This window comes from Pelophylax lessonae (genome assembly GCF_965119305.1).
Source record: "Pelophylax lessonae genome assembly, chromosome: 3".
In the NCBI taxonomy this organism is placed as follows: domain Eukaryota; kingdom Metazoa; phylum Chordata; class Amphibia; order Anura; family Ranidae; genus Pelophylax; species Pelophylax lessonae.
In genome coordinates, this window is record NC_138770.1 from 35,485,524 (window position 1) to 35,512,408 (window position 26,885).

Genomic DNA, 26,885 nt, shown 5'->3' on the forward strand with positions numbered 1-26,885 from the left:
CCCAATGGTTGCCCTGACTCTGCAAGTCCCCCGACCCCTCTGATACACTAGGTTCAGACATTTCTTACTGTACCCCAATGGTTGTCCTAACCCTGCAAGTCCCCCAACCTCTCTGCCACCCTGGGTTCAGACATTTCTTACTGTAACCCAATGGTTGCCCTGACCCTGCAAGTCCCCCAACCCCTCTGACACCCTGGGTTCAGACATTTCTTACTGTACCCCAATGGTTGTCCTAACCCTGCAAGTCTCCCGACCCCTCTGATACACTGGGTTCAGACATTTCTTACTGTACCCCAATGGTTGTCCTGACCCTGCAAGTCCCCCAACCCCTCTGACACACTGGGTTGACATTTCTTACTGTACCCCAAAAGTTGCCCTGACCCTGCAAGTCCCCTGTCCCATCTGACACACTGGATTCAAACATTTCTTACTGTACCCAATGGTTGCCCTGACCCTGCAAGTCCCCCAACCCCTCTAACACAACTGGGTTCAGACATTTCTTACTGTACCCCAATGGTTGCCCTGAACCTGCAAGTCCCCTGACATCCTGGGTTCAGACATTTCTTACTGTACCCCAATAGTTGCCCTGACCCTGCAAGTCCCCTGACCTCTCTGACACCCTGGGTTCAGACATTTTTTACTGTATTCCAATGGTGGCCCTGACCCTGAAAGTCCCCTGACCTCTCTGACACACTGGGTTCAGACATTTTTTACTGCACCCCAATGGTTGCCCTGACCTTGCAAGTCTCCCAAACTCTCTGTCACCCTGGGTTCAGACATTTCTTACAGTACCCCAATGGTTGCCCTGACCCTGCAAATCTCCCAACCCCTCCTGTCACCCTGGTTTCAGACATTTATTACTATACCCCAATGGTTGCCCTGACCCTGCAAGTCTCTAGACCTCTCTGACACCCTGGGTTAAGACATTTCTTGCCCTGACCCTGCAAGTCTCCCGACCCCTCTGACACCCTGGGTTCAGACATTTCTTACTGTACCCCAATGACTGCCCTGACCCTGAAAGTCTCCCAACCCCTCTGACACCCTGGATTCAGACATTTCTTACTGTACCCCAATGGTTGCCCTGACCTTGCAAGTCTCCCAAACTCTCTGTCATCCTGGTTTCAGACATTTCTTACTGTACCCCAGTGGTTGCCCTGACCCTGCAAGTCTCTAGACCCCTCTGACACCCTGGGTTCAGACTTTTCTTACTGTACCCCTGTTGTGCATTATACGTTCGAGAATATTATTCTGAACGACGTATAATGATATTTTTAACCAATTCATTTATTTTTAACAGCATATACCAATCATAGTGAACAGACTTGTATAAAGTACTCAAAATTTCTACTTGAGTAAAAGTACAAGTGCTCGATCAAAAAGTGACTTGAGTAGAAGTGGAAGTGCTCGCAGAAAAAGTTACTTAAAGCGGAGTTCCACCCTGGTTATACATTTTTTTACAAAAATACCCCCGGGACAGTCAGGGCTAGCACATTCCACAATGGCTAGCCTCTGATCTGTCCCGGGTTGCACTTACCTTTCAGGAGAAATACTTACCTTGAAATTGTCTTCTCCAGCGCTGCCATCTCAGGTGTGGGCAGCTTGAAGCCAGCACGATCCTCTTCCGCGTCCTCTTCGGTCCTCTTCCTCCTTCTTCGGTCCCACGATGCACTGCACCGGCCCCGACGTCACTTCCGGGTCGCGCGCATCATCCCTCCACAGCTTCTGGGCATGCCCAGAAGCTGTTTAGAAGGGAATGACGCGCGCGCCCCGGAACTGACGTCGGGGCCGGTGCAGGCGCAATGATTCCTGGGAGCGATGACGTTCAGCTCCCAGGAATCATTGCAAAAGCCAGGAAGTGACGAATCGCCGTGGCCGCCGAGGGGAGGAAGAAGGAAGTAAGGTAAGTATATTTTCTCTAAAAGGTAAGTGAAAAAAAAAAAAAAATTGCGATTATCCATTTGTTTTTCAGGTGACCGGGAGCGAGAAGATGGAGGTAAGTATAAATTTCGGGTGGAACTCCGCTTTAAGTAGAAGTACTAAAGTATTCAACATTTTTTTTACTTAAGTATTGCAAGTAGTTTTTTCAAAAAATTTGCTACTTAAGTACTAAAAGTAAAAAGTACCAGTAGTTTTGAAAAAAAAATTCTACTCAAGTACTGAAAGTAGAAGTACAAGTACTGTGTTATGTAGTTATTAAAGAAAGAAGTCAAAAGCTTGAACATCATATTGTTTTTTATTATTTCAAATGATTTATTCAAATGATTAACCTGTGTTTGTTAGTAGTTTCTTGATGCACTTTAAGCGCTGTAGCACCATTTATTTGTTTGTTTCATATTTTCTTTTTATTGGAAAGATTTGGTATAGCAGCTTTTATTATACACAGCCTTTATTTTCGTATGCGCTGATTTACAAATGACATTATACACATTTTTTTTAGCTTTATGCAACCTGCCATCTACTGTTCTGGCAGTGGTAATTTTTTTAAAAGTAACGAGTAACTATGCAGCACAAAAAAAAAATATCAGAGTAGAAGTATCGAAATCATCGAAAAAATGTAGTGAAGTAAAAGTAGAAGTAGGAGAAAAAGATTCTACTCTAGGAAAGTACAGATACCGCATTTCGGTACTTAAGTACAGTACTTAAGTAGTTCTACTTCGTTACTATACATCTCTGATAGTGAATACAGACTACAGAAGGGAATATATATATATTTTTTCATAAAACATGTATTCACAATAAATATATATGGGTGACACAAAAATATAATCGCACATAAAATACAAACTTAAAGATAACGCTAGTTGAATCGGTTTTGGCTCAGCAATACAAATCAAAGGACAGGATTACTTTTTCCCCAGAAGGAGTAAAAACCATATATCAAGAGTTCTATATATCAGACAAAGTTGTCTGCAAATTGCGTAGCCAACAGTCACTCCACTGCAGTTGGAGTGAGAATAGACTATGCAAAACGTGAGACTAATTCACTAATATAGCGCTAAACCAAGAATGGAAACATTTTATAAAAACAAAAATAATGTTTAGAGAAAAATCTACAATGGTTGTTACAACTGGGAAGGTAATCTAAATATCCTGAGCATACGATTATAGCATACAAGGAAACAAAAATCAAAGAAACAATAATGCATAATTACCACTCTAAAATGGCTGCTGGCTCAAAATTATCGTTTACCAGAGTCCAAAGATGGCTGCCTTTCCCAAAATGGTGGCTGGTTAGGGAGGAGCTTGCATCTGGCATCCTTAAAGTTTTTCAGAGTGTCAGGTGTAGAATGAAGTTGAAGTAAGATGGAGTATGATGAGTGTGTATAGGTGGATGTGCGTGTCTCTATGTCTCGTCTGGGTTCCTTTATATAGAACATGAAATAGAATGCTCGCCCGTATGAACTTTCTGGTTTCTACAAAATAAACCTTTGCTTGGAAAACATTTCCCGCACTCGTAACATTAAAAAGGGTGCTCACCTGTGTGTAAGTAGGTGTTCTTTCTTAGTGAAACATTTTCCACACTCTGCACATGAAGAGAGACACTCGCCTCTATGAACTTTCTGGTGTCTAACAGGTAACCGTTTGAGCGCAAAACAATTCCTGCACTCTGAACATGCATAGGGAGGCTCAACTGTATGGATTCTCTGATGGCTAAGAAGGTTTCCTTTATTATTAAAACATTTCCCGCACTTTAAACATTAACAGGGAAGCTCTCCCCTGTGGATTCTCTGATGGCGAAGAAGGTTTCCTTTACGATTAAAACATTTCCCGCAATCTGAACATGAATATGGAAGCACACCTGTGTGTATTCTCTGATGGCTAAGAAGGCTTCCTTTCTGAGTGAAACATTTCCCGCACTCTGAACATGAATAGGGAAGGTCACCTGTGTGTATTCTCTGATGCCTAAGAAGGTTTCTTTTCTGAGTGAAACATTTCCCGCACTCTGAACATAAATAGGGACGCTCACCTGTGTGTATTCTCTGATGCATAAGAAGAGTTCCTTTCTCATTGAAACATTTCCCGCACTCTGAACATGAATAGGGACACTCACCTGTGTGTATTCTCTGATGCCTAAGAAGGTTTCTTTTATCATTAAAACATTTACCGCACTCTGAACATGAAAAGGGATGCTCACCTGTGTGTATTCTCTGATGGCTAAGAAGGTGTCCTTTAAGAATAAAACATTTCCCGCACTCTAAACATAAATAGGGGCGCTCACCCGTGTGTATTCTCTGATGTCTAAGAAGGTGTCCTTTATGAATAAAACATTTCCCGCACTCTAAACATAAAAAGGGGCGCTCACCCGTGTGTTTTCTCTGATGGATAAGAAGGCTTACTTTATGAATAAAACATTTCCCGCACTCTGAACATGAATAGGGACGCTCACCCGTGTGTTTTCTCTGATGTATAAGAAGGCTTACTTTATCATTAAAACATTTCCCGCACTCTGAACATGAATAGGAACGCTCACCTGTGTGTATTCTCTGATGCCTAAGAAGGTTTCTTTTATCATTAAAACTTTTCCCGCACTCTGAACATGAATAGGGAAGCTCGCCTGTGTGTATTCTCTGATGACTAAGAAGGTGTCCTTTACAAATAAAACATTTCCCGCACTCTGAACAAGAATAGGGACACTCACCTGTGTGTATTCTCTGATGGCTAAGAAGGTTTTTTTTATAATTAAAACATTTCCCACACTCTAAACATGAATATGGAAGCACACCTGTGTGTATTCTCTGATGACTAAGAAGATTTCCTTTCTGAGTGAAACATTTCCCGCACTCTGAACATGAATAGGGAAGGCCATCTGTGTGTATTCTCTGATGCCTAATAAGGTTTCTTTTCTGTTTAAAACATTTCCCGCACTCTGAACATGAAAAGGAACGCTCCCCTGTGTGTATTCTCTGGTGTCTAAGAAGGTTTCCTTTCTCATTAAAACATTTTCCGCACTCTGAACATGAATAGGGACGCTCCCCTGTGTGTATTCTCTGATGACTAAGAAGGTTTCCTTTACGATTAAAACATTTCCCGCACTCTGAACATGAGAATGAATTCTCTCCTGTATGGTATAAAGAAGATTCCCTGAGATGAGATGGTTTCCCGCACCCATCGGCACTGTCAGATATTAGAGGACTATGTGAAGTATCAGGAGATTCCAATGATCTCCTCCAATGGTGAGGTCTGTCATGTATATTATGAGGAACTGGATTTACTTCTGGAGAAGATGCCATGTCATTATCTTCTGTAGTCACATCTTCCTCCGATGTCCTTCTATTCCCACCACAGAGTCCGTCTGTCAGAAGACAAGAAAAATTACCAAGAGTTTTCCACACTCATATACACTGCTCAACACTTTATAATCAGAGTATAGCATCAAGTCAGGGAAACTCCTGGGATATTCATCTGGTCAGTCAAGTAGCAGAGGGGGTTGTTACCAACAGGTGCACTAGATGGGCAACAATGAGACGACCTCCAAAACAGGAATGGTTTTACAGGTGGAGGCCACTGACATTTTCCCTACTCATCTTTTCTGAGTGTTTTTTTCTTTTTAAATCAGAAAAAGTTTTATTATAAAGAAAGAAAAGTCCATTCCATTCAGTACACAATATTTCCGCTTTGTACAGTCATAGACACAGCGATCGTAACCTTCATATATAGTCAATCCTGCATGTTTCCATTCCCCACCTCCACCCACTCCCCCAACATCTCACTGACTCCACCCACTCCCCCAACATCTCACTGACTCCACCCACTCCCCCAACATCTCACTGACTCCACCCACTCCCCCAACATCTCCTTGGCCTGCGCCTTATCCCGTTCTCTCCTGTTTATTCATTCCTAGGACTCATCCTACAGGAGTTAGGGAGAGTGGGATGAAGTGTAAAGTTCAAAGTGGTGGTTGCCAGCGGCAACGGATGGACTTTTGTTGGGACTGTAATCTGTTCTTTCAAGAAATGTGCAGGAGAGTTAGAGAAGAAGAGTTGCATCACGCTGTACAAAAGGTCTGCGTCTGCTTAACAGTGAATGGTGCAAGTGTGGACGGAGAAAATGACGGCCCAAGGCACGTGGATCGGCGTGTCGGGGGCCATGTTTGTGCCAGTGCTATACAGAAAAATGTTGACCGTGCAACTAATGACAGCGGGACACTTTTCCAAGACAGTATGGCTTAAAGAGGAATGTCGGCCATGCAATGTCTGACAGCGGGACAATTCTTCTAAATAGCAAAGGGAAATCAGTTGGCCTGGAGAGATGGAGGTGCAACTGAGGCCCAGGTACAGACAAGGATGGCGGATGCGTGTGGATCGAAGACTACGATCTGCTTTACAGTGACTTTCATGCTGGCTGAGCTGAAGCGGCAATGAAAAGGTTACTGTACTGCGCGGGAAAGCGGGTGCTGGAGAGATCTGCCTATAAGGAGGAGCCATTGCCAAAGAATCAGCTAATCTGGAGTCGTGGGTGGAGACGCCGCCCACGCACAGCCAATCCAGAAAGAGGAAGGGAGCCTATAAATTACTTCTGCCTTCGGGTGTAGCTGAGAGACACACGTGTGGAAAAGCAAGATGGCGAGTGCTGGAGTGAGCTGGAGCGCAGAGGCTAACCCACGTGTTGGCGGAGATCTTGCAGAGCAGACCGGAATGCCGACATCGACCCTATAGGACACTGGGGTGCAATTGATGCCAGATGGAAGACTGGCGTTGTGTACTGGAGCAGGCGTGGAGCATTTGGGCCTGGTATGTAGTCAATGCCTGAATGTTACCATGCGGATGAAAGTGTCGGGCCAGTGTGGGCACTGTGGCAATCTGCTGCAGCAGGCAGAGAAGAGTGAAGGACAGCCCAGGAGACTGAATGTGACATGGGAGACCGGGGTCACTCGTGCTCTGTTGGCCTCTGAATCGGTACTCTGGGCAGAGGAAGAGGAGTGCTCAGGGAGCTGATGGAACTGGGCTCAGTGACATCTGCCAGTGCTACAGAGTGCCACATGAGAGAAACCTGTACTTCCGAGGCTGTGTGCATGCAGGTAGTGAGGCCCGGGGAGCGGCCACCTGATGTACAGAAGACTGCAGTGGCAGACACCAGGTCTGCTCCAACAAAGGCAAAGGAGTGTCGATGGCCTGCGGTGACCAGGGCTGTGAGTCTGAGCAGCGAGGAAGAGGCCGGGGTCATTGATGTGGGGTCTCCTAGTTTCCAGCATCACTATGGATCCTTGGAGGAGGGGATCAATGTCTGGAAATCAGAGGAAGAAACCAAGTGGGACTGGGGGGGGGGGTTGAATGAACAGAGCAGTTCGGCCAACCCAAGTGTTCCTGATGAGACTAAAAATTCTGCTATACGTGGACAGTGTGCTAAGAATCTGGGGTTCTGTGAGGCCTACTCTAACCGGGTCCCAGATCTATTCCCTCCTCGGACCTATGCCCGGGCTCAGGAACAAAATGAGGCCTATGCGTCTCTCATCATTAAGGAGGAGACCCTGTATTCCCCACCTGGGAGAGGCAACAGACAAACCCTCCCCAGGTTCTCCAGACTACAACGGCTGATTCAGAGGAAGGTGGCCTTAGAATATGGATATGATTATCCTTATGCTCCAAGGGAGATTGAGGCCAGGAGAGAGGCTTGGTGTGATGAGGCTGTGTGGGACTTCCTTTATATCCCAAAACACCACCGCAACCAGTCAAAGCCGGAAAACCTTCCAATCTGTAAAGGCTAATTGGAACTTTGGGCGGGCCATCTATATAGACGGAGTGGAGGTCCACTGCCCAGATGGATCTGGCCAGGCATGGTCCATCCATGTAAAAGACTCAGAGGGGAAAGTTGTGCGAATCCCACATCCTGACTACTATTGCTAAGGACACAGGATGCTGAGTTTAGTGAGGCTGGCTAGCCTGAGTTACTTGCTTACAGAAGAAGATGGGCTGGAGAGCCCGAATGTGAAGTGTACAGTGATGTTTCAAGTTTTATCTTTGTTGCTAGGGCCCAAGCCCTATTTCCAATACCCCTTTCCTTTCTATCCTTGCAAAATGTATAAGGAAATCTACAATTACCATTGCTGAGTGGTTCCACTAAAGAGGGCCAACCCTCCAACTTTAAAGAAGAGACCCTTGCTAAAAGGACATCTCTAGTAATACTATAACTGTGCTAAAAAAGGAGATCCTTTGGGCCATCGGGCCAGGATCATGTACCACCTCAAGTTAAAAAGGACACTCTGCGAAGTAGTTTGGTCATCGGCTGAAGAGGAGAATTCTTTGCAAAGAGACTCTTTTTACAAAGATGCCTTGTGAAGATTCTATTGGGCCAATGGGCCAGTAATGGAACTTTGTTGGGTTGCTACCCAGGGAGAATGGGTAGTGGCCTGAGGTCTCTTCGGTGGGGGGTGCCCTAGTGCCAGGGGCCCCTGAAGAGACTGTTAACACCCACAAGTCTGACAGGCTGCTCAGGCTCCAGCAAATACCTTGTCCTTAAGAAGACATGTAGCCTCGGTGCTACAGGTGTGAGGGACACTGTGACCATCAGTCAGATGGACTCCACATGTCTTCGAGAACTTGTTGGCATGGCTGAAATGGAAGAAGAGTCAGTGCCGGGTGCTGAAGGGACTGTGTCTGTTTCAGTCACTCATTGTGGCTAGAAGGTAGATAGTTAGCTTGACAGGGTTTGGTTGTCACCTGTACAGGAGTGGAGCTGAACGCCTAGTCAAGCCTACTGGAAGTGATATCTGCCTGGAGGTGTAGCTAGGGATCTTGGGTGAGAAGGTCGCCTCTGAGGAGAGGGCATTCTCACTACATTAGGTAGAATGTTGTTACTATGCAAATGTTGGAAGTGCTAACCTTTAATTCTTCCTTTGCTGGCTTGCACGGGATGTCCGGGTCTGGCAAGGCCCTCCATTTTTGAAAAGTGAATGTTATAGTTAGCTAGTAAGTCAGGTTGACATGTTACCCACTCAAGCAGAGTTTTGTTTGGTGGGGGGGTGCATTAAGTGGTTTTGTGAATATTTGTGCAGAATATCTATATTTTTATACATAATTTATTATATGTACATTTGTTATTTCCCTTTTCCAGGTTTGTGGGATACTCTGTTTATTTTTGTAGGAAATTTTGGTAGGGGGCGGCTGCCCCAGAGCCAGTGAGGACATGGCTCATTTGGTGGGGGGTGGATGTAGCACCCTCCTAGTCAGGTGTTAGAGATTGAGTATAGTTTTGGCTCTGTCTGCCTATCAGAGGAGCAGCAGGTAAATTCTATATTGCACTCTGCCTATCGGGGAGCAGGATCTGTGAGTTAGGTCTGCTCAGTGTGCCCAGTGTGCGATTCATCTGGTCTAAGGGAGTGTCCCCAGCTGATCCAATGGGGAGGCACATTGGATGCTGGAGGAAACCTGTCAATAACACACAGGCTTTTGATACTGCCCCAGGGATTGGCACAGATGGGTTGTCTTGGTGAATTGTGGGGCAGGGTATAAAAAGCCAGGGGCACATGAGGTAGAGGTCTTTTTGCGGGAAGCAAAGTCCCAGAAGGAGGATGGTGGCTGCCTCCTCTTCTGCAGCAGTTGGTGATGGTCAAAGGGCAGTTGGCCTGATAAACCAGTGGAGAGGAGCCGAACCCAGAGGTCCAGGAGAGCTGACTGGAGGAGTCGGGGCACTGCGAGAATCTGGAAAAACTGTATCGTGAGTACAGAGGATCTTGCCCAGGGGTCTGCCCAGGAAGGGGACCACTCCAGAGTTTATAGTCAGTGGATGGGTGTCAGCTAGTACAGAGAAAGGGGGTACTGGGGGAGTACCCTGAAGAGAAACACAAATAGGAACACTTACCTCAGCTTCATTCAAATGGCAGGATGAAGTAGCGCCCTTGCCGCATTCCCAAGCTAGAAGTCCTCTGGATTATGAATAGTTCAACAGTTGGAGTATCCCACTCATTCCTTCTCCCATCCCAATATAAGATAAAACCACAAAAACAACTACCCCTAGACTGATGATTGACTGAGCCAAGAACATAAAGTGTTAAGATTTCTGCAAGCAGTTGCTACAGGTAACACAAGGGAATCCTTAAAGTGTGAAAATTCAGAGGTCCTCTAGGGGGCAGTGATACACCTTTTATACCTACTTTCATTTATTCAAGAAGGCTGTCGGGCCAGGGGGTGAATCGTGGGGCCCGTCCCTTGGCTCTTTCCAACCACAACCCCACATAGGCACACGCTCATTCATCCGGCTCCTTGCTGGTGAGCGTCTTAGCATTTTTTTGCCATCTCTTAGTAAATTGAGGCCTCTCTCTGTGGGATTGCCCCCTTCTCTTTCACTCCCTTATATTCTTTGCTTGCCTGACTTTCCTTTCTTCCTCTCTCATACCATCTTTGCCTCCCCCTCTTTTTATCTCCATTCTCTTCATACCCCCCCCCGCCCCCTACTACTTAGGCCAACACCATGCTAAATTGGATCTCCCAGATCTATTCTGCCCCTGTCGTTCAGGTTAAGGTGAACGGTATCTTATCGGACTACTTCACAATTATGAGTGGGACAAGACAGGGGTGCCCTCTGTCACCCTTACTCTTCGCATTATCACTAGAAACCTTTTTATGTAGAATACGCCTCCACCTGGATATCTCAGGCATGACTGTTGGGGTGACCCAGCAGAAAATATCAGCGTATCCAGATGACATGTTATTTACCCTCATAAATCCCATAATTTCTCTACCGAATTTTCTTCACGAGTTTGAGGTATATGGCACTCTGTCCAATCTAAAAATCAACTTTACTAAATCTAAAGCTATGGGAGTAGGCTTATCAAACCCCCTCCTCCACCAACTGCAATCTAATTTTAGGCTAAAACTGATGAACTCAGCGCTGAAATACCTGGGCACTCTCATACCACCCAAATTTTCACCCATCTTCACGCTCAACTTTCTCCCCCTCCTAAAGAAAGTTCACATTCTATAAGATAAATTTAATTCTGGCCTCCATTCATGGTTTGGAAGATGCAACATTATTAAAATGTGCATACTCTCCAAGTTCCTATACCTCTTTCAAGCACTTCCGATATTCATCCCTTCACATTACTTTAAACAAGATGACACCCTACTAGTGGATTTTATCTGGGCACATAAGCGACCTGGGCTATGTAGGAGACTACTCTTGCTTCCTAAACGACTAGGTGGACTGGCAGTGCTGGACTTATGCAAGTACTATCAGGATACACAATTGGGGAGACTCAGACTGGTGTCGTCATGGTGAAGCAAAGCTTTGGCCCAGACTAGAACAGGCCCAATGCGAGATACCCCTCCATAGAGCTCCATTGTGCCACCATTCACTACCAGACTCCATAAGACGCCATCCCCTCATAGGTCACATGATAAGAACCTGCTCTAAATTATTCACACAAATTCCACTTTCCCCGACGCACTCGCCACTGACACCCATACTGGGGAATCCCCAGTTTACCCCGGGCTACCAAGATAAAACATTCAGGACCTTGATGGAGTCAGGCTATTTCCAAGCCTCCTATTTTTCAACATCATCTAGTTGGCCTGCACTCAAAGACCTCATGGACTCCTCGGGACCTTACCGTCTAGATTTCTGGAGGGCATTGCAACTCCATAATTTCTTAAACTCATTGCCACCTCCCAGTGAACGCAACACACAACTTACACCCTTCGAAGAACATTGCTCTCAAGACAGAATACTGACACAGGTATTATCCATGACCTATCCATTATTGATCACACCCCAGGGGACTTACCAACCCCCATTCTTAGGGAACGGGATTTAGACTGTAACTTTAATCCAGACCAACAAAAATCACATCATTCCATTTACATTTACATCATCCATCTGCATGTAAATACAACAAACCAACTTCAAACTCCTAACCAGGTGGTACCGCACGCCGTCAAGGTTGAGCAGGTTCTTCCCCACACTCACTGATCAGTGCTGGAGATGCCAGGAAGGGCCGGGGGACACTCCTACATGATTTTTGGTTGTGTCCTAAACTAGAGGAGTTCTGGAAGACAGTACGTGAAATGTCTCAGAGGTTTATAAACCGACCGCTCCCCAATGACCCTGTTCTCTTCCTTCTCCATGCCTCTAACATCCCGGCCCAGACCTATAAAAATTCTGTCATTCGTCACCTTCTAAATGCTTCTAAAATGTGCATCCCTCTTAAATGGAAAAACCCACAGGTCCTGACTGTTGGCATGTGGCTCAAAGAAATAAATAGAATGGAAAACCTCGTTCTCTCGACACGTCCCCAACACGAACGATATACCAAAACCTGGGGTCAATGGAATATATTTGTCCTCTCTGATGAAGGCTGCTCTTTAATTAAGGGTGGCAATACTAAAGAGACCTCATGTTGAGTTTGAGGGAGCTCTAAAATATTGGTGGAAAGTATTGCTAATGTAGGGCCATAGTTTTACCAATGCTAACCCTCCTACACCCCCCCCCCCCTTCCACCCCTCCTCACCCCTTCCCCCCTCATCCCACCTACTTATCCTCTTCTGCCTCTCTCTAGGTTTCTTTTACTTCCCTCTCTCTTTCCACTACTTATTCACTTTACTCCTTCCTTCTTCTTCTATACGTTATGCGAAACTGGAACAGACAACTTCGGGTACTTTCTAGTCCTGCATAACTCCTCCCATTAGAGGAATTGTAGAACACCTCTTATTCTACGACCGATGTAGATCTCAACCTTATGACTGAATTGTCTTCAATGTTGTAATACACTGTCTCAGCATATGTTCTATAAGGAATGTTACTGTTTATTATGCCTGGAAGTTGTCTTTTATATAAATAAAAGAATTGAAAAAAAAAAAAAGAGATCTGACATGGATCAATGATACAACCTTACCGAACCAAACATCACTAAGTAATAATGCTATTGAAATGATGACAATTTTATTGTTTGGAATAAGACGTTATATTGAGGAAGGGAGATAGACCTTTCCTCCTCATTTCTTGGGAACATGATGTTATATTGAGGATTGGAGATGGATCTTTCATATGGTGTACAGTATCTCCTCCTCATTTGTTGGGAAAATGACATTATATTGAGGAATGGAGATGGACCTCTCATATGGTGTACTGTATCTCCTCATTTGTTTGGAACATGACATTAGACCCAGGCATGGGGCAGAAGACCCAAAACTCATAACCTAGGTGCCTATATCATGCACATTTTTTTTTGCCAGCCAAATCCCAGAATCTCCATAAATCCAGTCTAGATACAAAAATTGTGTCTGCAGCACAGAGAAGGAAGATTATCCGAGAGACGGGGAACACAGCTCATGTAAGTGACCAGGATATTACAGGCTGATATCACATAGTCCCCGCCCTACTCTGGACCAATCAGTGAGCAGTATGGGTGGAAGAATGTATTTAGTGTTAGTGACCCACCTGTGCTGATCTTTGTAGGAGTGTCCTTCTCTATAAATGTCCCCGTTATTCCATCCTCCTCCATAGACTGCTGATCATCCCTCACATACGTCTCTTCTTCTTCTGCTTTAACCTCAAATTCTATATCGACTGGATCTCCACTCTACATCAAGAAAATGAAAGAATATCATCTGTAAAATATAAGCTTTATTATTGTGACATCACATAAAAATACACACATTGTCTCCATGAGTCTGTATTTTATAATCTCTGTCTCACCAACCTTGTAACATTGAGGGATGGTGTGACCTTCCTGTGTGGAATCCGGGGAATACAGAGGACAGGGACATCTCTCTGGTGGGTTTCTGTAGCTGGATGACTCCACCATGGTGTCCTGGTACAAATCTTTGTGTTCTTTTAGAAACTCTGACTCCTCCATCACCCCATCCTCATCATCCTCCTCTTTTATCTCTTCTTTAACCCCAACTTTAGAATCTCTCAGATTTCCACTCTGAATATATAATAAAAATGACATCAATGGTAACAATGCAGATAATGTACAGATCCTAATGATACTATCAGTGATTGTTCCTCATCTACCTGATGATGGTGAGGGATGGTGTGACCTTCCTGTGTGGAATCCCGGGAATACAGAGGACGGGGACATCTCTCTGGTGGGTTCCCATTACTGGATTCATCTGTAGGAAACACACACACTGACTGAATACATTGTTTCTATGTGCTTATCAGATGATGGGGGATCTAGGTGGAGCCTCCGTACTGCTCTCTCCCTTACAATAAAGTCTCATCTTACCCGGTGATGTGAGGGGCGGCTGATTCTCCATCATGATGTCCTTGTAGAGATCCTTGTGTCCTAAGAATCTTCTGAGAATCCTCCTCACCTCTCCGATCAGGTCTGTGTTTTATTAATAGAGATGAGAGTGATATCATGAGAGAAGCGAGAGAAAGCAAGGTGGCAGCATTGGGTCTGGGTGAAGAGTGGGGGACAGAAGCGTGAAATATGGGGTGTGAGGAGTGGAGATCTGCAATGTTGAATAAGGGAATGAGGACTTATCCCCAAATCCATCAGCCCTTGTTTCATTTGAATGTCAGTTACTATGCACTGGACCCCACCTTTCTGGTCTAGTTGACCATGTTCATTCTCCAACCAATGTAACCTTTTTGACGAAACAATGTTTATGATGTTGTTGTCAGATTACAGTCTCATTTTTCCTGATGTGCCTTAACTCTGTTTATACTGCAACCTCTTCTTAAATAAAGAAAAAAAAAAAAGAATGAGGGAATGAGGAGTGGGGGACAACAGTGTCAGTGGGGGTTGTGGAATATAGGTGAGCAGTGTAGGAAGGGGGGTGAGGAGAGGGGAACAACAGTGTTGGATGAGGAACGAGAAGTAGGGAAGAGGGGTGATAGATGGGGGTTAGGAATGGTGGACAGCGGTGTTAGATAGGGGGTGAGGTGCGGGGGGACAGCGGTGTTAGATGAGAGGTGAGGAATGGGGGACAGCGGTGTTAGATGAGAGGTGAGGAATGGGGGACAGCGGTATTAGATGAGAGGTGAGGAATGGGGGACAGCGGTGTTAGATAGGGGGGGTGAGAAGTGGGGACAGTGGTGTTAGATGGGGGGTGAGGTGCGGGGGGACAGCGGTGTTAGATGGGGGTGAGAAATGGGGAACAGTGGTGTTAGATGGGGGTTGAGGAGCGGGGGACATCGGTGTTAGATGGGGGTTGAGGAGTGGGGGACAGCGGTGTTAGATGGGAGGTGAGGAGTGGGGGACACAGGTGTTAGATGGGAGGTGAGGAGTGGGGGACAAAGGTGTTAGATGGGGGTGAGGAATGGGGAACAGTGGTGTTAGATGGGGGGTGAGGAGCGGGGGACAGCGGTGTTAGATGGGGGTTGAGGAGCGGGGGACAGTGGTGTTAGATGGGGGGTGAGGAGCGGGGGACAGCGGTGTTAGATGGGGGTTGAGGAGTGGGGGAAAGCGGTGTTAGATGGGGGTTGAGGAGTGGGGGACAGCGGTGTTAGATGGGAGGTGAGGAGTGGGGGACAGCGGTGTTAGATGGGGGTGAGGAATGGGGAACAGTGGTGTTAGATGGGGGGTGAGGAGCGGGGGACAGCGGTGTTAGATGGGGGGTGAGGAGCGGGGGACAGCGGTGTTAGATGGGAGGTGAGGAGTGGGGGACAGCGGTGTTAGATGGGGGTGAGGAATGGGGAACAGTGGTGTTAGATGGGGGGTGAGGAGCGGAGGACAGCGGTGTTAGATGGGAGGTTAGGAGCGGGGGACAGCGGTGTTAGATGGGAGGTGAGGAGTGAGCAGTTGGTGTTGGGGCAGAGGATGGGATTAATGTTAGTAGTGACGAGGGAGGAAAGCTGCTGAATATTTCCAGAGGTGAGTGTCGAGGTCACCCCGAGCACTGCCTCTTCTCCAGATAGAATATGAGTACCTCGGCTCTGCCTGGTGAGGGCGCTACAGGAGAGCTGAAGGAAGTTTTGCAGCTTATCCTACTTATGTGATTTCACCGGGGGACTGCAATCTGATTCTCAGTGTTATGCGTTCCTCTGTTTCTGTTCCCCCGGCATAAAAAGGAAGGAGAAATTTTTCTTTATGTAATTAAATATTATATATAGAAAATAACATCTTATTACCTCTGCCACATCCAGCTACGTCTCCTCTCTTCTTCCTCGCCTCTGAAATTCCTATTTATATCTGACATCGCTTCCTCTGTGGACCTACATCCCTTCCTTTGAGTATCTTACATCACTTCCTCTTGGTATTTCATCACTTCCTGTCTGTGCGTTCCATCTGAAAGAAGTCAGGTCACCACCTTGTGGACCATATTGGGATTTTTTTTTTTTTTCTTTCTTTTTTTTTTTTTATTGGAATTTCAAGTTAACAATTTCAACAATAACATTTACAATTATTTGTTAATTCTGACTCATTGCTTAGTACATGTAACAACAGTTAAGAAAATGAAGAAAATTATGAGAATTACAGGAGTACCAGGTAACAGTTAAATGAGAAAAAACAATTAAAAGATATATATATATATATATATATATATATATATATATATATATATATATATATATATATATAAAAAAAAACAATGATTAAATAAAACCCAGCATACCCAAACCGCCTACCCCTAATGGGAACTATCTGTAAGTGGATTTGGTTACCGTGTACTAATGTTTATTAGGGATGGGATATTATTACCAATTGATCTGAACTATTATAGATGTTAATCTCTTTTTCCTGACAGACTCCATGGCAGCATACGTTTGGGTAGGCCCCGCCTCCTCTCCTACCTCATAGGACCCCACTCCCATAAATCTTTGCTCCCTTTCAACATCAGTGTTCCTTTTTTGTCCTCCTCATACATATGGTTTTATGTTCCTACTATATCCGGTCCTATATATCGGTGGCAGACTGAGTTTTGGAGTCTCCAATAAGCCCTGGCTCTTAGCGGGGTCTGGAGGGGGCAATGGAAGAGACCCTTAGCAGGAGCTATGTGGTTTGGCCGAGAGAGCCCTGCTGCTGCGGGTGGCCCTTTATTGCCTGAAGGCACAAGCCGGTGTTGCGTCTCCTGGACTCGGTTATGCTGTTGGCAGGGTGGTAAGCCCTTATATGGGACCATTTCCTATTTCTCATTTCTTATTTCTTATGTGCTTATTTCCCTCTGTATCGTTTTATACTGCCGCTCGTGTCTAGGCTGTATATGGTCTTTTATTGAGTGCTCCGGTGTGGCTATGTATGCGGTCATAGTAGAACTTACTATGTTGTTTTGTCCGGTCGCGGCCGCCGCCACGATTTCATCTGCCGATTCCGGGTTGTCCGGCGCTTCTGAGCATGCGCAGTGCGCGCCGAGTAGTGGATTCGTCGTGCATGCGCAGTAGCGAGGTCTGACGTCACTCGCGGTTGCGCAATACGGCGAGGCGCCGGTCCGGCAGTCTATTTAAACTTGCGATCCGACCAGAGCTGGTGGGAAGGTCGGCATATCGGTAGCCTCCCCCAGACTCTGGTCTAGTGGTTAAGGTAAGATGGATTCCTTCCTTTGGGGGTCTTTTTATTGGTGACTGGGGACTGATGGTTCATATCATCCTCCAGCTAGAGTACATATCCTTCAGCTTTCTACACTATTAGGATTGCTTGAGCTATGGATTCATCGCCGCCCCCTAGTGGCCAGCCTGCTCTTTCAAGGTATGTGCTGGATTCTGATAGATTGAATGGTCTGTGTGTCTCTATCATGTTTCTTATGTTTTGCTGTATATATCTGTCTTCAGCTCTTTCAGGTCTGATCAACAGCCCTGCGCACGCAGTGAAGACAGTCACTCAAAAACGCAGCACCGGCGCTCCTCATCTAAATCTAAGCGCAGCTCCCCCCATGGTAGGGGACGTGATGGCCAGTCTTCCCCGCACCATGGCCACTCAGAACGCCCGCAGGGGAAAAAATGCTGGGGTTGCCGTACCCTGATACCAGACGGTTCCTCCCTGTGTAAACCCTGTTATGCCCAAGCTACGGGTGAAAGGGAAAAATCGGACCAACATATTGAGGAGGTGGTGCGCAGAGTTTTAAAAGACTCTCTTGCTGAGTTGCACAGGCCAAGTCCTTCTGCAGGTCCGTCACGCTCCCCTGACAGAGATCTTTCGGTTCAAGATCCATTTGAGTCTTTCCAACCCAGCCATCCATCCATTCTCCCGTCAGAGTCCGAATCCGATTTGGATGACTCCGGTACTGGATTTGAGTTTGCCCTCGTATCCCCGTTAGTTAAAGCGGTGAGGGAGGCCCTTGATTGGGAGGATCCTGCTGTCTCTTCTCCAAAGCAGAAGAAATATTTCAAGCAGTTATGCAAAGAGCGCTTGAACTTCCCATTTCTAGGGGAACTGGGAGACATAATCTCTGAGGAATGGAGCAAAGTGGAAAGGAAAAATTCCATGACCACTAAAATGGCAAAACTGTATCCTTTTAAACAGGAAGAGGTAAAATATTTGGAGTCTTCACCCAGTGTGGATGCCGCAGTGATGCGTCTTGTGAAGCACGTCACTCTCCCAATGGAGGATACAGCATCATTTAGGGATCCTTTGGATCGGAGGATTGACGCTGATCTTAAACGGGCGTATCTCTCAGCCGGCATGGCCTGTAAGCCAGCACTGGCTCTGGCTACAATTTCTAAGGCCATGTAAGTTTGGGTCAATGCCCTCAAAGATACTTTTGGAGGAGTTTCAGAGGAAGTTCTTCAAAGCTCCCCTATTCAGGAGCTGAAGATGGCTGCGGGTTTCTTGGGGGAGGCATCTTTAGACACCATTCGCCTCTTGGCCAGAGTTATGCTGGCCTCTGTTCTTTGTTCCGGGAGTGTTGAATGTGGAAGCAGACTTCCTATCTAGATTTCAATTGGACAACAACGAATGGTCCCTCCATCAGGAGGTGTTCAATTGGGTTCTGTCTCTGGGAATCTCACCAGAGGTGGATCTCTTTGCGAGTCCACACAACAAGAAACTTCGGAAGTATTATACGAGGTTCAGGGATCCTCGAGCCTTCGGAGTGGATGCCCTCACGGACAGATGGAACTTCCAGTCGGCCTATGCCTTTCCACCGGTGCCAATAGTACTCCAATTCCTTCGGAGACTGAAGATGGAGGAAGTAGAGATCATAGCAATAGTTCCCTTCTGGCCCAACAGGCCCTGGTTTCCCCTGCTGTCCCTTCTCAGCTTCAGGGAACCAATCCCTCTACCTCTTAGGCCAGACCTTCTATCGCAGGGTCCTACTCTACATCCATGCCCTGCGCGTCTGCACCTCAAGGCCTGGTTCTTGAGAGGGGGAGGCTGGAGGCCCTCGGATGCCCAGAAGAGGTGATTCCTACTCTTATGAGTTCAAGAAGAGCTAGCACCAACAGCCTTTATGAAAGGATCTGGGCAAGGTTTTAGAGTCATCAAGCCCAGAGTTTGGGTCCAGCAGGCGCACCTACTATTCAGCAAATCTTGAGTTTCCTGCAGTCTGGTTTGGATCTATTCCTCTCAGTTAGTTCTCTCTGGGTGCAAGTCTCTGCCATCTCAGCTTTCACCGGAATTCAGTGGGCAAGACATCACTGGTCCAACAGTTTTTTAAGGGCGCAGTCAGGCTAAGGCCGCAGAGAAAGCCAAGATTCCCGAAATAGGATCTTCCGTTGGTTTTGAACTTCTTTACTTCAAAAGATGTTGCTTCCATGTCCATCAAGGAGCTTACGCTGAAGACGGTATTTCTGGTGGCTATCACCTCTGCTAAGAGGGTCTCGGAGATACACAATCTGGGCTGCAAAGAGCCTTTTCTGACCTTCTTTCAAGACAGAGTGGTCCTAATCCCTATGCTGGGATCAAACCCTAAAGTAACATCTGTCTTCCACGAAAACTCTGAGATAGTTCTTCCCACCTTCAGAACTGGTGAGGAGTCCTTAGTCCATCCTCTAGATGTGGGCGACACTCTGAGTCAATATCTGGAGTCTACATCCTCCTTCCGCCAATCGGATTTCCTGTTTGTTCTTCTCCATGGGAAAAAGAAAGGGATGCGTGCCTCTTCTAGAGCGGTGGCTGCGTGGATTGTCCAGGCTATCCAATGGGCGTATAGAGCAAAAGGCTTGGCTCCTCCAGAGGCGATTACGGCTCACTCTACCAGAAGCATCGCTACGTCCTGGGCAGTTTCTAAACACGTCGCACCTGATGTGATCTGCAAAGCAGCAGTCTGGTCATCTGTCAATACTTTTCTTGCCCATTACTGTGTTGAACCTGCTGCTTTATCTTCCTTTAACTTTGGCGTTCAAGTCTTGTCAGTTGACAGTGCCAATTAAATTTCTTCTTTGTCAGCATCTTCCCACCCGGGAGTGTATAGCGAGTTATTTCCCGAACGTATGCTGCCATGGAGTCTGTCAGGAAAATGGAAAATTGATATCAAATACTTACCGTAATTTCCCTTTCCTGATGGACTCCATGGCAGCAGGAGTCCCCTCCCAATTCCTGAGTAGGCTAGTTACAGAACACTGATGCTGAAAGGGAGCAAAGATTTATGGGAGTGGGGTCCTATGAGGTAGGAGAGGAGGCGGGGCCTACCCGAACGTATGCTGCCATGGAGTCCATCAGGAAAGGAAAATTACGGTAAGTATTTGATATCAATTTTCCGTTTTTTGTTTTTTTTTAAGTAATTTTTATTGGAATTTTAAGTTAACAATTTCAACAATAACATTTACAATTATTTGTTACTCCTGACTCATTGCTTGGTACATGTAACAACAGTTAAGAAAATGAAGAAAATTATGAGAATTACAGGAGTACCGGGTAACAGTTAGATGAGAAAAAAATATTAAAAGATATATATAAAAAAGAAAAAAATGATTAAATAAAACACAGCATACCCAAACCGCCTACCCCTAATGGGAACTATCTGTAAGCAGATTTGGTTACCGTGTACTAATGTTTATTAGGGATGGGACATTGGAACCAATTGATCTGAACTATAATGGAGAATTAGATATCACATTTCTTTAGGTAAGTAGAAGCTCTTGGGTTGTTTAACCAAATTTGCCATTTCTTTTTAAATGTATTAGTAGATTAATTTTTGTATGCTAAAAGCAGTTCGTACTGTGCTTGTATATTCAGTCTGGTGATTACATTGGACTGGTTGGGAGATTCGGTAGATTTCCACATACTAGCAATAGTAAGTCTTGCAGCTATTAGAATGTGTGCTACTATAGTTCTATAACATATTGGGTATAAATCTAGGTCTATTCCCAATAGTGCCATCGCAGGTGTCAGTTCTGTCAGGTTACCGGTTATTTCGGCTATAAGTGAGGAAATAGATTTCCAAAAACGTATTAAATTCTTGCAGGCCCAGAGAGAGTGGTGAAGATTTCCTGTTACTTCATTACATCTCCAGCATATCGGGGAGGCAGAAGGAAATATTTTCGATAATCTATATGGTGTCAGGTACCATCTGTTTAGAATTTTTTGTGAATTATCCCAATGCTCAATGCATGAGGATGCTTTATTATTAATCAATAATGCTTTTTGCCATTGTTCCCACGTAAAATTTTGTGAGAGATCCTTTTCCCATTTAGTCATATTAGGATTTTTATTACTGGAAAAGGAAAGTAGATTAAAGAATAGTTTTAATCCTTTCTTTTTTGGTGAGTTTTGGCCTGTAAAAAATTGCCATATTTCCATGGGAATATCAATATTATCATCGAGTTTCAAATCTTTTAGTCGGGCGCATTTCCTTAGTTTATCCTCCACAACACTCCTGAGATGCAACGGAAGGTTATTATAATAATGGTAACCTTGATTTATCCACTCTTCGGCCGATAATCTTATTTTTTAGTAGTCTATTATTCTTGTAGGTAATGCTACTTTCGAGTATATGTTTCCAGTTTTAGTTTTGGATAGGATATGCTTCCATGCTAATAGTGTTGATTTGATAGAAAGAAAGTTGGGTATGACTATTTTTTTGGGTATTATAATTTTGGCCATAGAAAGGGCAAATAGATCGTGTCCTTTAGTGATCTCTTTTTCAATGTTTGTCCATAGTTTGTCCTCATGATAGGAGAACCAGAATTTCATTTGGTCTAATAGTGATGCATAGTAGTAATTTTTTATATCTGGCAAACCCATTCCTCCTAAGGCTTTGGGAGTAGTTAATATTGAGAATGCTACTCTGGGTTTTTTCTTATTCCATATAAAATGTTTTAATTTAATATTCATCTGCGTGAAAAATTTGGGGGGTATCAGGATGGGGAGGGACCGGAAAAAGTATAAGATTTTAGGTAGTATTTGCATTTTAAAGGCTGCTATTTTACCAACCCATGATAATTGAACGTTTTGGATATGTTGTAGGTCTTTGTTAGTTTGTTCTAGGAGTTTGGGAAAATTAACTTGGTATAATTTGGAGGTTGGGTACGTCAATTGTATACCTAGATATGATATAGATACATCATCCCAATTGTAGCCATATTTCTCACGCAGGTTTTTATTGTGATCTTTCTCAATATTCATAGGTAGGACATAGCATTTGTTTTAATTGACTTTGTAGTAGGAGACTTTACTATATTGATCTAGTATTTTTTGAACCGTGGGTAAAGATATGTCAGGGTTTGTCATTGTTAGAATAATATCATCTGCGAATTGCCCCAGTTTATGTTCATATTGCCCTATTTTAATGCCATTAATATCGGGGTTATTGCGTATATATTCCGCTAAAGGCTCTATTGCTAATGAGAATATTATTGGGGATAGTGGACAACCTTGTCTGGTTCCATTGGTCAAATTAAAGCTTTTGGATATTAAACCTGAGGAGAACACTTTAGCTGAGGGTTGTGAGTATAAAGTCATAATGGCCGAGTGTATAAATCCCTTGATTCCAAATTTTTCTAGAGTTTTAGAAATAAACTTCCAATGCATTCTATCAAAAGCTTTCTCTGCATCTAATGCTAAGAGAATCGCGGGAGTTTGACTATTTTCTATATGATTAATTAGATTTATCATTCGTCTAGTACCATCAGGGGCTTGTCTTCCTTTAACGAAACCTACTTGGTCTGGACCAATGAGATAAGATGTTATATTATTTAGTCGGATCGCTAATATTATTGCATAGATTTTTATATCCGCGTTGAGTAATGATATAGGTCTATAATTTATGGGTGAGGTTGGGTCTTTTCCTGGTTTGGGAAGGGTAATTATTAGTGCTTCTAACATCTCTTTTGGGTATTTTCCAGATTTGGCTACTTGGTTAAATAATTTGGTCAGGTATGGAGATAAGATGTTGCTGAAGGCTTGATAATATTCTCCAGACAATCCATCAATCCCGGGGGTTTTATGTTTGGGTAATGATTTAATAACTGTGAGGGTTTCTGACTCTGATATTGGGGCATTGAGTGATTCCAGATCTTTGGGGTATATTTCAGGTAGGTTTATTGTTTTTAGGAAGTCAGATATCATTTCACATGTGGGTTTATGGGTGTTTAGGTCCTCTTTAAGATTATACAGGGATTCATAATACTCTGAGAAGATATCAGCTATTTCCTGGGGGTTATAACTTACTTTACCTGATTTGGGATGAATTATTTTGCTAATTTTATTTTTAATTTGTCGTTGGCGTAGTTGGTTAGTCAATAGTTTGCTAGCTTTGTTACCTTGGGAGTAGTAGTTTAATTTCAGTCTTTTTAAGTATTTATCATGATCTTCTATCAAAATTTTTGTGTTTTTCTTCTAGTACCGAGATATCCTTTAATATTTTATTTATTGTGTAGTTTTTCTTTTTTTTTTTCCCTAGCGGCTACTTGGATTAGTAGACCTCTAATATAGTCTTTATGAGAACACCATAATGTGGTGTTTTCCACCGAGTCATTATCGTTAATTACAAAAAATTCTTTAAGTTTTTCTATTAGCATGGACAAATGTTTTTCTTGGGAAAGGATATAAGTGTTGTTTCTCCATACTCTGTTATTGGTACAGGGTTGTCCTATTTTGATTTCCATTGTTGTAGGGGCATGATCAGACCAAGAGATATTGTGTATCTGAGCATTGATTATATTCTGCAATAATAATTTGTCTGTAATAAAATAGTCTATTCTGGAATAAGATTTGTGAACATGGGAGTAATATGTGTAATCCCTTTGGGTGGAATGAAGGCACCTCCAGGGATCCTACATATCCTCATTAGAGAAAATACTGTTTAGGCCAATTCTTTTAGTGTGTCCTTGCTTGGAGGTGTCCATAAGGGGGTCCAATGGTGCATTAAGATCTCCACATATAATAAGGTGTCCCTTTTGTATTTTCCGTGCCTTCGATATCACTTTCTGTATGAACCGATGAGGGTTTTTTTTGGGGGCATAGATATTAACTATGGTATATTCTGAGTTTTCAATAGTTCCTACTAGTATGATGAATCTTCCTTGAGAGTCAGTTTTAATTTCCAGAGGATGAAAGGACACAGAGTCTTTTATTGCTAAGATAACTCCTTTCTTTTTCTTGGTGTTGTTGGAGACAAAGATATGCGGAAACTTGTGATGAGAGAATTTTGGTGCTTTGTTTGCTGCAAAGTGTAGAACTAAAACCATGAACTATAGGTGTAGAAAGGAAAAAAGGGAGATGTAATTTAACTCCTGTGTACATTAAGATTGTACTGGTTATTGGGGTTAATGAAAAGTTAGAAATGAACTGAGAACAAGGGAAAGGAATAAAAGAAAACTCCCCGACATGGGGTTCCCTGAGTTATTCAATACCTGAGGGCGGATAATATCCTATTTTGCATGCGTGTGACCATAGAAATATATGGTGAATGGGAAAGATTTTCCTTTTTACAGGTGAAATATTTTATTTGTTACTTGTTTGCCATTGCTGTGGGATTTTCTCAGGTGGAACTTTGCCAAGCGCATTCTCGTCATCTTTTGGTAATAAGCCCCACGATTTTAGAATTTTCAGGACTTCTTCCATGTTGGTGATATTATACGTCATTCCATCTCGGTCTATCATAATTTTCGTAGGAAATCCCCACTTGTAAATTATTTTATGATTCCTTAGAATTTTAGTAATCCTGTTTAAATTCTTGCGTGCCTGTATAGTTGCTTGTGAAAGATCTGAGTATAATATTATTCCTGCATAGGGATCTGGTAGAGGTGAGTTATGCCGTGCAAATTGCATCAACTGATCTTTTACTTGAAAAAAGTGGATTTTAGCAATAACATCCCTAGGCAGCCTTTGCGGTATATGTGCGGGTTTAGGTAACCGGTGTGCACGGTCTATCATCAGTTCCTGATGGGGAATCGTAGGTAGCAGTGTGGAAATCATTTCTTTTAGGAAGCTTTTCAGATCAGCAGGCTTTATGTTCTCAGGAATGCCTCGGAATTTTATATTATTCCTTCTTGATCTGTCTTCCAAATCTGCTACTTTCAGTTTAAGATTTTTAATCTCATCCTCCAGCTCGAAATTTGCGTCAACTAGATCGTTATGTGCATTGGTGAAATCGCACATTTTATTTTCTACATAATCCCCTCTCTCTCCAAGGTCATCTATTTCTTTTTTAGATTGGTGCATAAAGCTCATCACATCATATTGTAGGGCTCCTCTTAATGACATTATTATGTCTTTAATTGTGGAATCTGATATAGGTTGGCCTGAGGTGGGTATTGCGTTTAATTTTGCATCATATGGATTGTTACCACGTGTGAAATCATAGGCATGATCATGATCAATATCACTTACATTTCCTTTGGAGGGAGTGATTTTCCTCCTCTGCTTTAGAGGGCTGCTGGTGTCATCATGCATCTGCAGACTGCATTCATTTGGGGCATTCTGTGATCCTTCTCCTTCTTCAGCATTCATTTCTTTTTTTCCAACAAATTTCTTGCTCTCTAGCATTGCCATGAGAGGGGGAGGAGTCAGCGCCATTTTGGTATTTTCCTGGAGTCCCGGCCGGGCTCCTAAATCACCTAATTTGTGGGGAATTCCTCTTGCTTTCCTTTTCCCCATCCTCCCGCTAGATTGCTGCATCTTTTGGGTGTTTTTTCAAGCCCTCAGGAGTGCTGAAAGTCGCTTTCCTTTACTGCAGGGAGCCCGTTTTCAGAGAGCTCTATGCAGCTGCGTCCATCTGCCTTCACAGCCAGCCACGCCCCCCCCCCCCCCCCCACGAGGTATGGTTTTCTAACGTTACACCGTGTTCACACTGCGAGATGTCTCTCAGGGCTTCAGTTCCTCTGATTTCCACAAGGTGGGGACCTCACTTCTACCCAGACAGGAAGTCTCTATGGAATAAAGACCGGAAGTGATGTCAGATACAGACAGGAAGTGATGTCAGGTACACACAGGAAGTTCCGGGTGAGAGGTGAGTTGGGAGGAAGTAGAGAGAAGACATTGCTGGAAGTGGCAGTAGAGGAGGTAATAAGATCTTATTTTCTATTTACACCCAGTAACCCCCCGTCATGTCCGTCCTCTTCCTTCATAGTCACTGTGATGTCTTTTATCTCCAGCAGATGATGATAAACACATATATAGTGTGGAAACCTAGATTAACCCCTTCAGGGGGATCAGTTGATGAATAATATATCTTGCTTCTAAAGCTGACCATACATGGTTCAGTTTTATTGTTCAGTCAGCAGGATGAGTAAAAAAAGCTACACTTATTCCCCATCCACACATTGGAGGGGGATGGGAGAGTCCTCCCCGCTGCACTATTGTATTCTGACAATGGGGGGCGCTCCTCCGCTCTCAGAATACACAGATCAGTGATGAAGCTATTGGCTACAGCCGCTGATCGAGTGAGTTTTATCCAGCAGGGACCACACATGGATGGAAATGTGACCGATCCCTGCTGAACCAGCTGAATTTCTATTTATCTATGGTCACCTTAAGTGACTTCCACCCCTCCCCCACATCTCCTTCATTATGTAAATTATGCTGAGATAATATCCCATTGGCTGAGCAATATTCTCATTTGTCTCTGAGCTCCTTCCTGCTATTCCTCATCCTGCCTGTTGTTTCCTTGGATTGATTTTCTGTG

The 26,885-nt window shown here is 44.1% G+C and overlaps 2 protein-coding genes across 2 annotated transcripts in view; one reads left to right on the plus strand and one right to left on the minus strand.

Annotated features, from left to right (window-relative positions):
• LOC309550686 (uncharacterized protein) overlaps positions 1–26,885 on the plus strand; it is an 801,473-nt gene that overhangs the window by 122,976 nt on the left and 651,612 nt on the right. The window lies entirely within an intron of this gene.
• Positions 13,485–26,885, minus strand: part of LOC309549964 (uncharacterized protein) — a gene marked incomplete at its 3' end in the record, with an annotated part of 180,661 nt that continues 167,260 nt past the window's right edge. The window contains exons 2-5 of the mRNA XM_082250442.1: positions 14,165–14,266; positions 13,951–14,048; positions 13,630–13,861; positions 13,485–13,513 (exon numbers count right to left, since the gene is read on the minus strand). Coding sequence (XP_082106568.1) covers positions 13,485–13,513; positions 13,630–13,861; positions 13,951–14,048; positions 14,165–14,198 — 393 coding nt within the window. The 5' untranslated portion in view covers positions 14,199–14,266. The remainder of the gene's footprint in view (positions 13,514–13,629; positions 13,862–13,950; positions 14,049–14,164; positions 14,267–26,885) is intronic.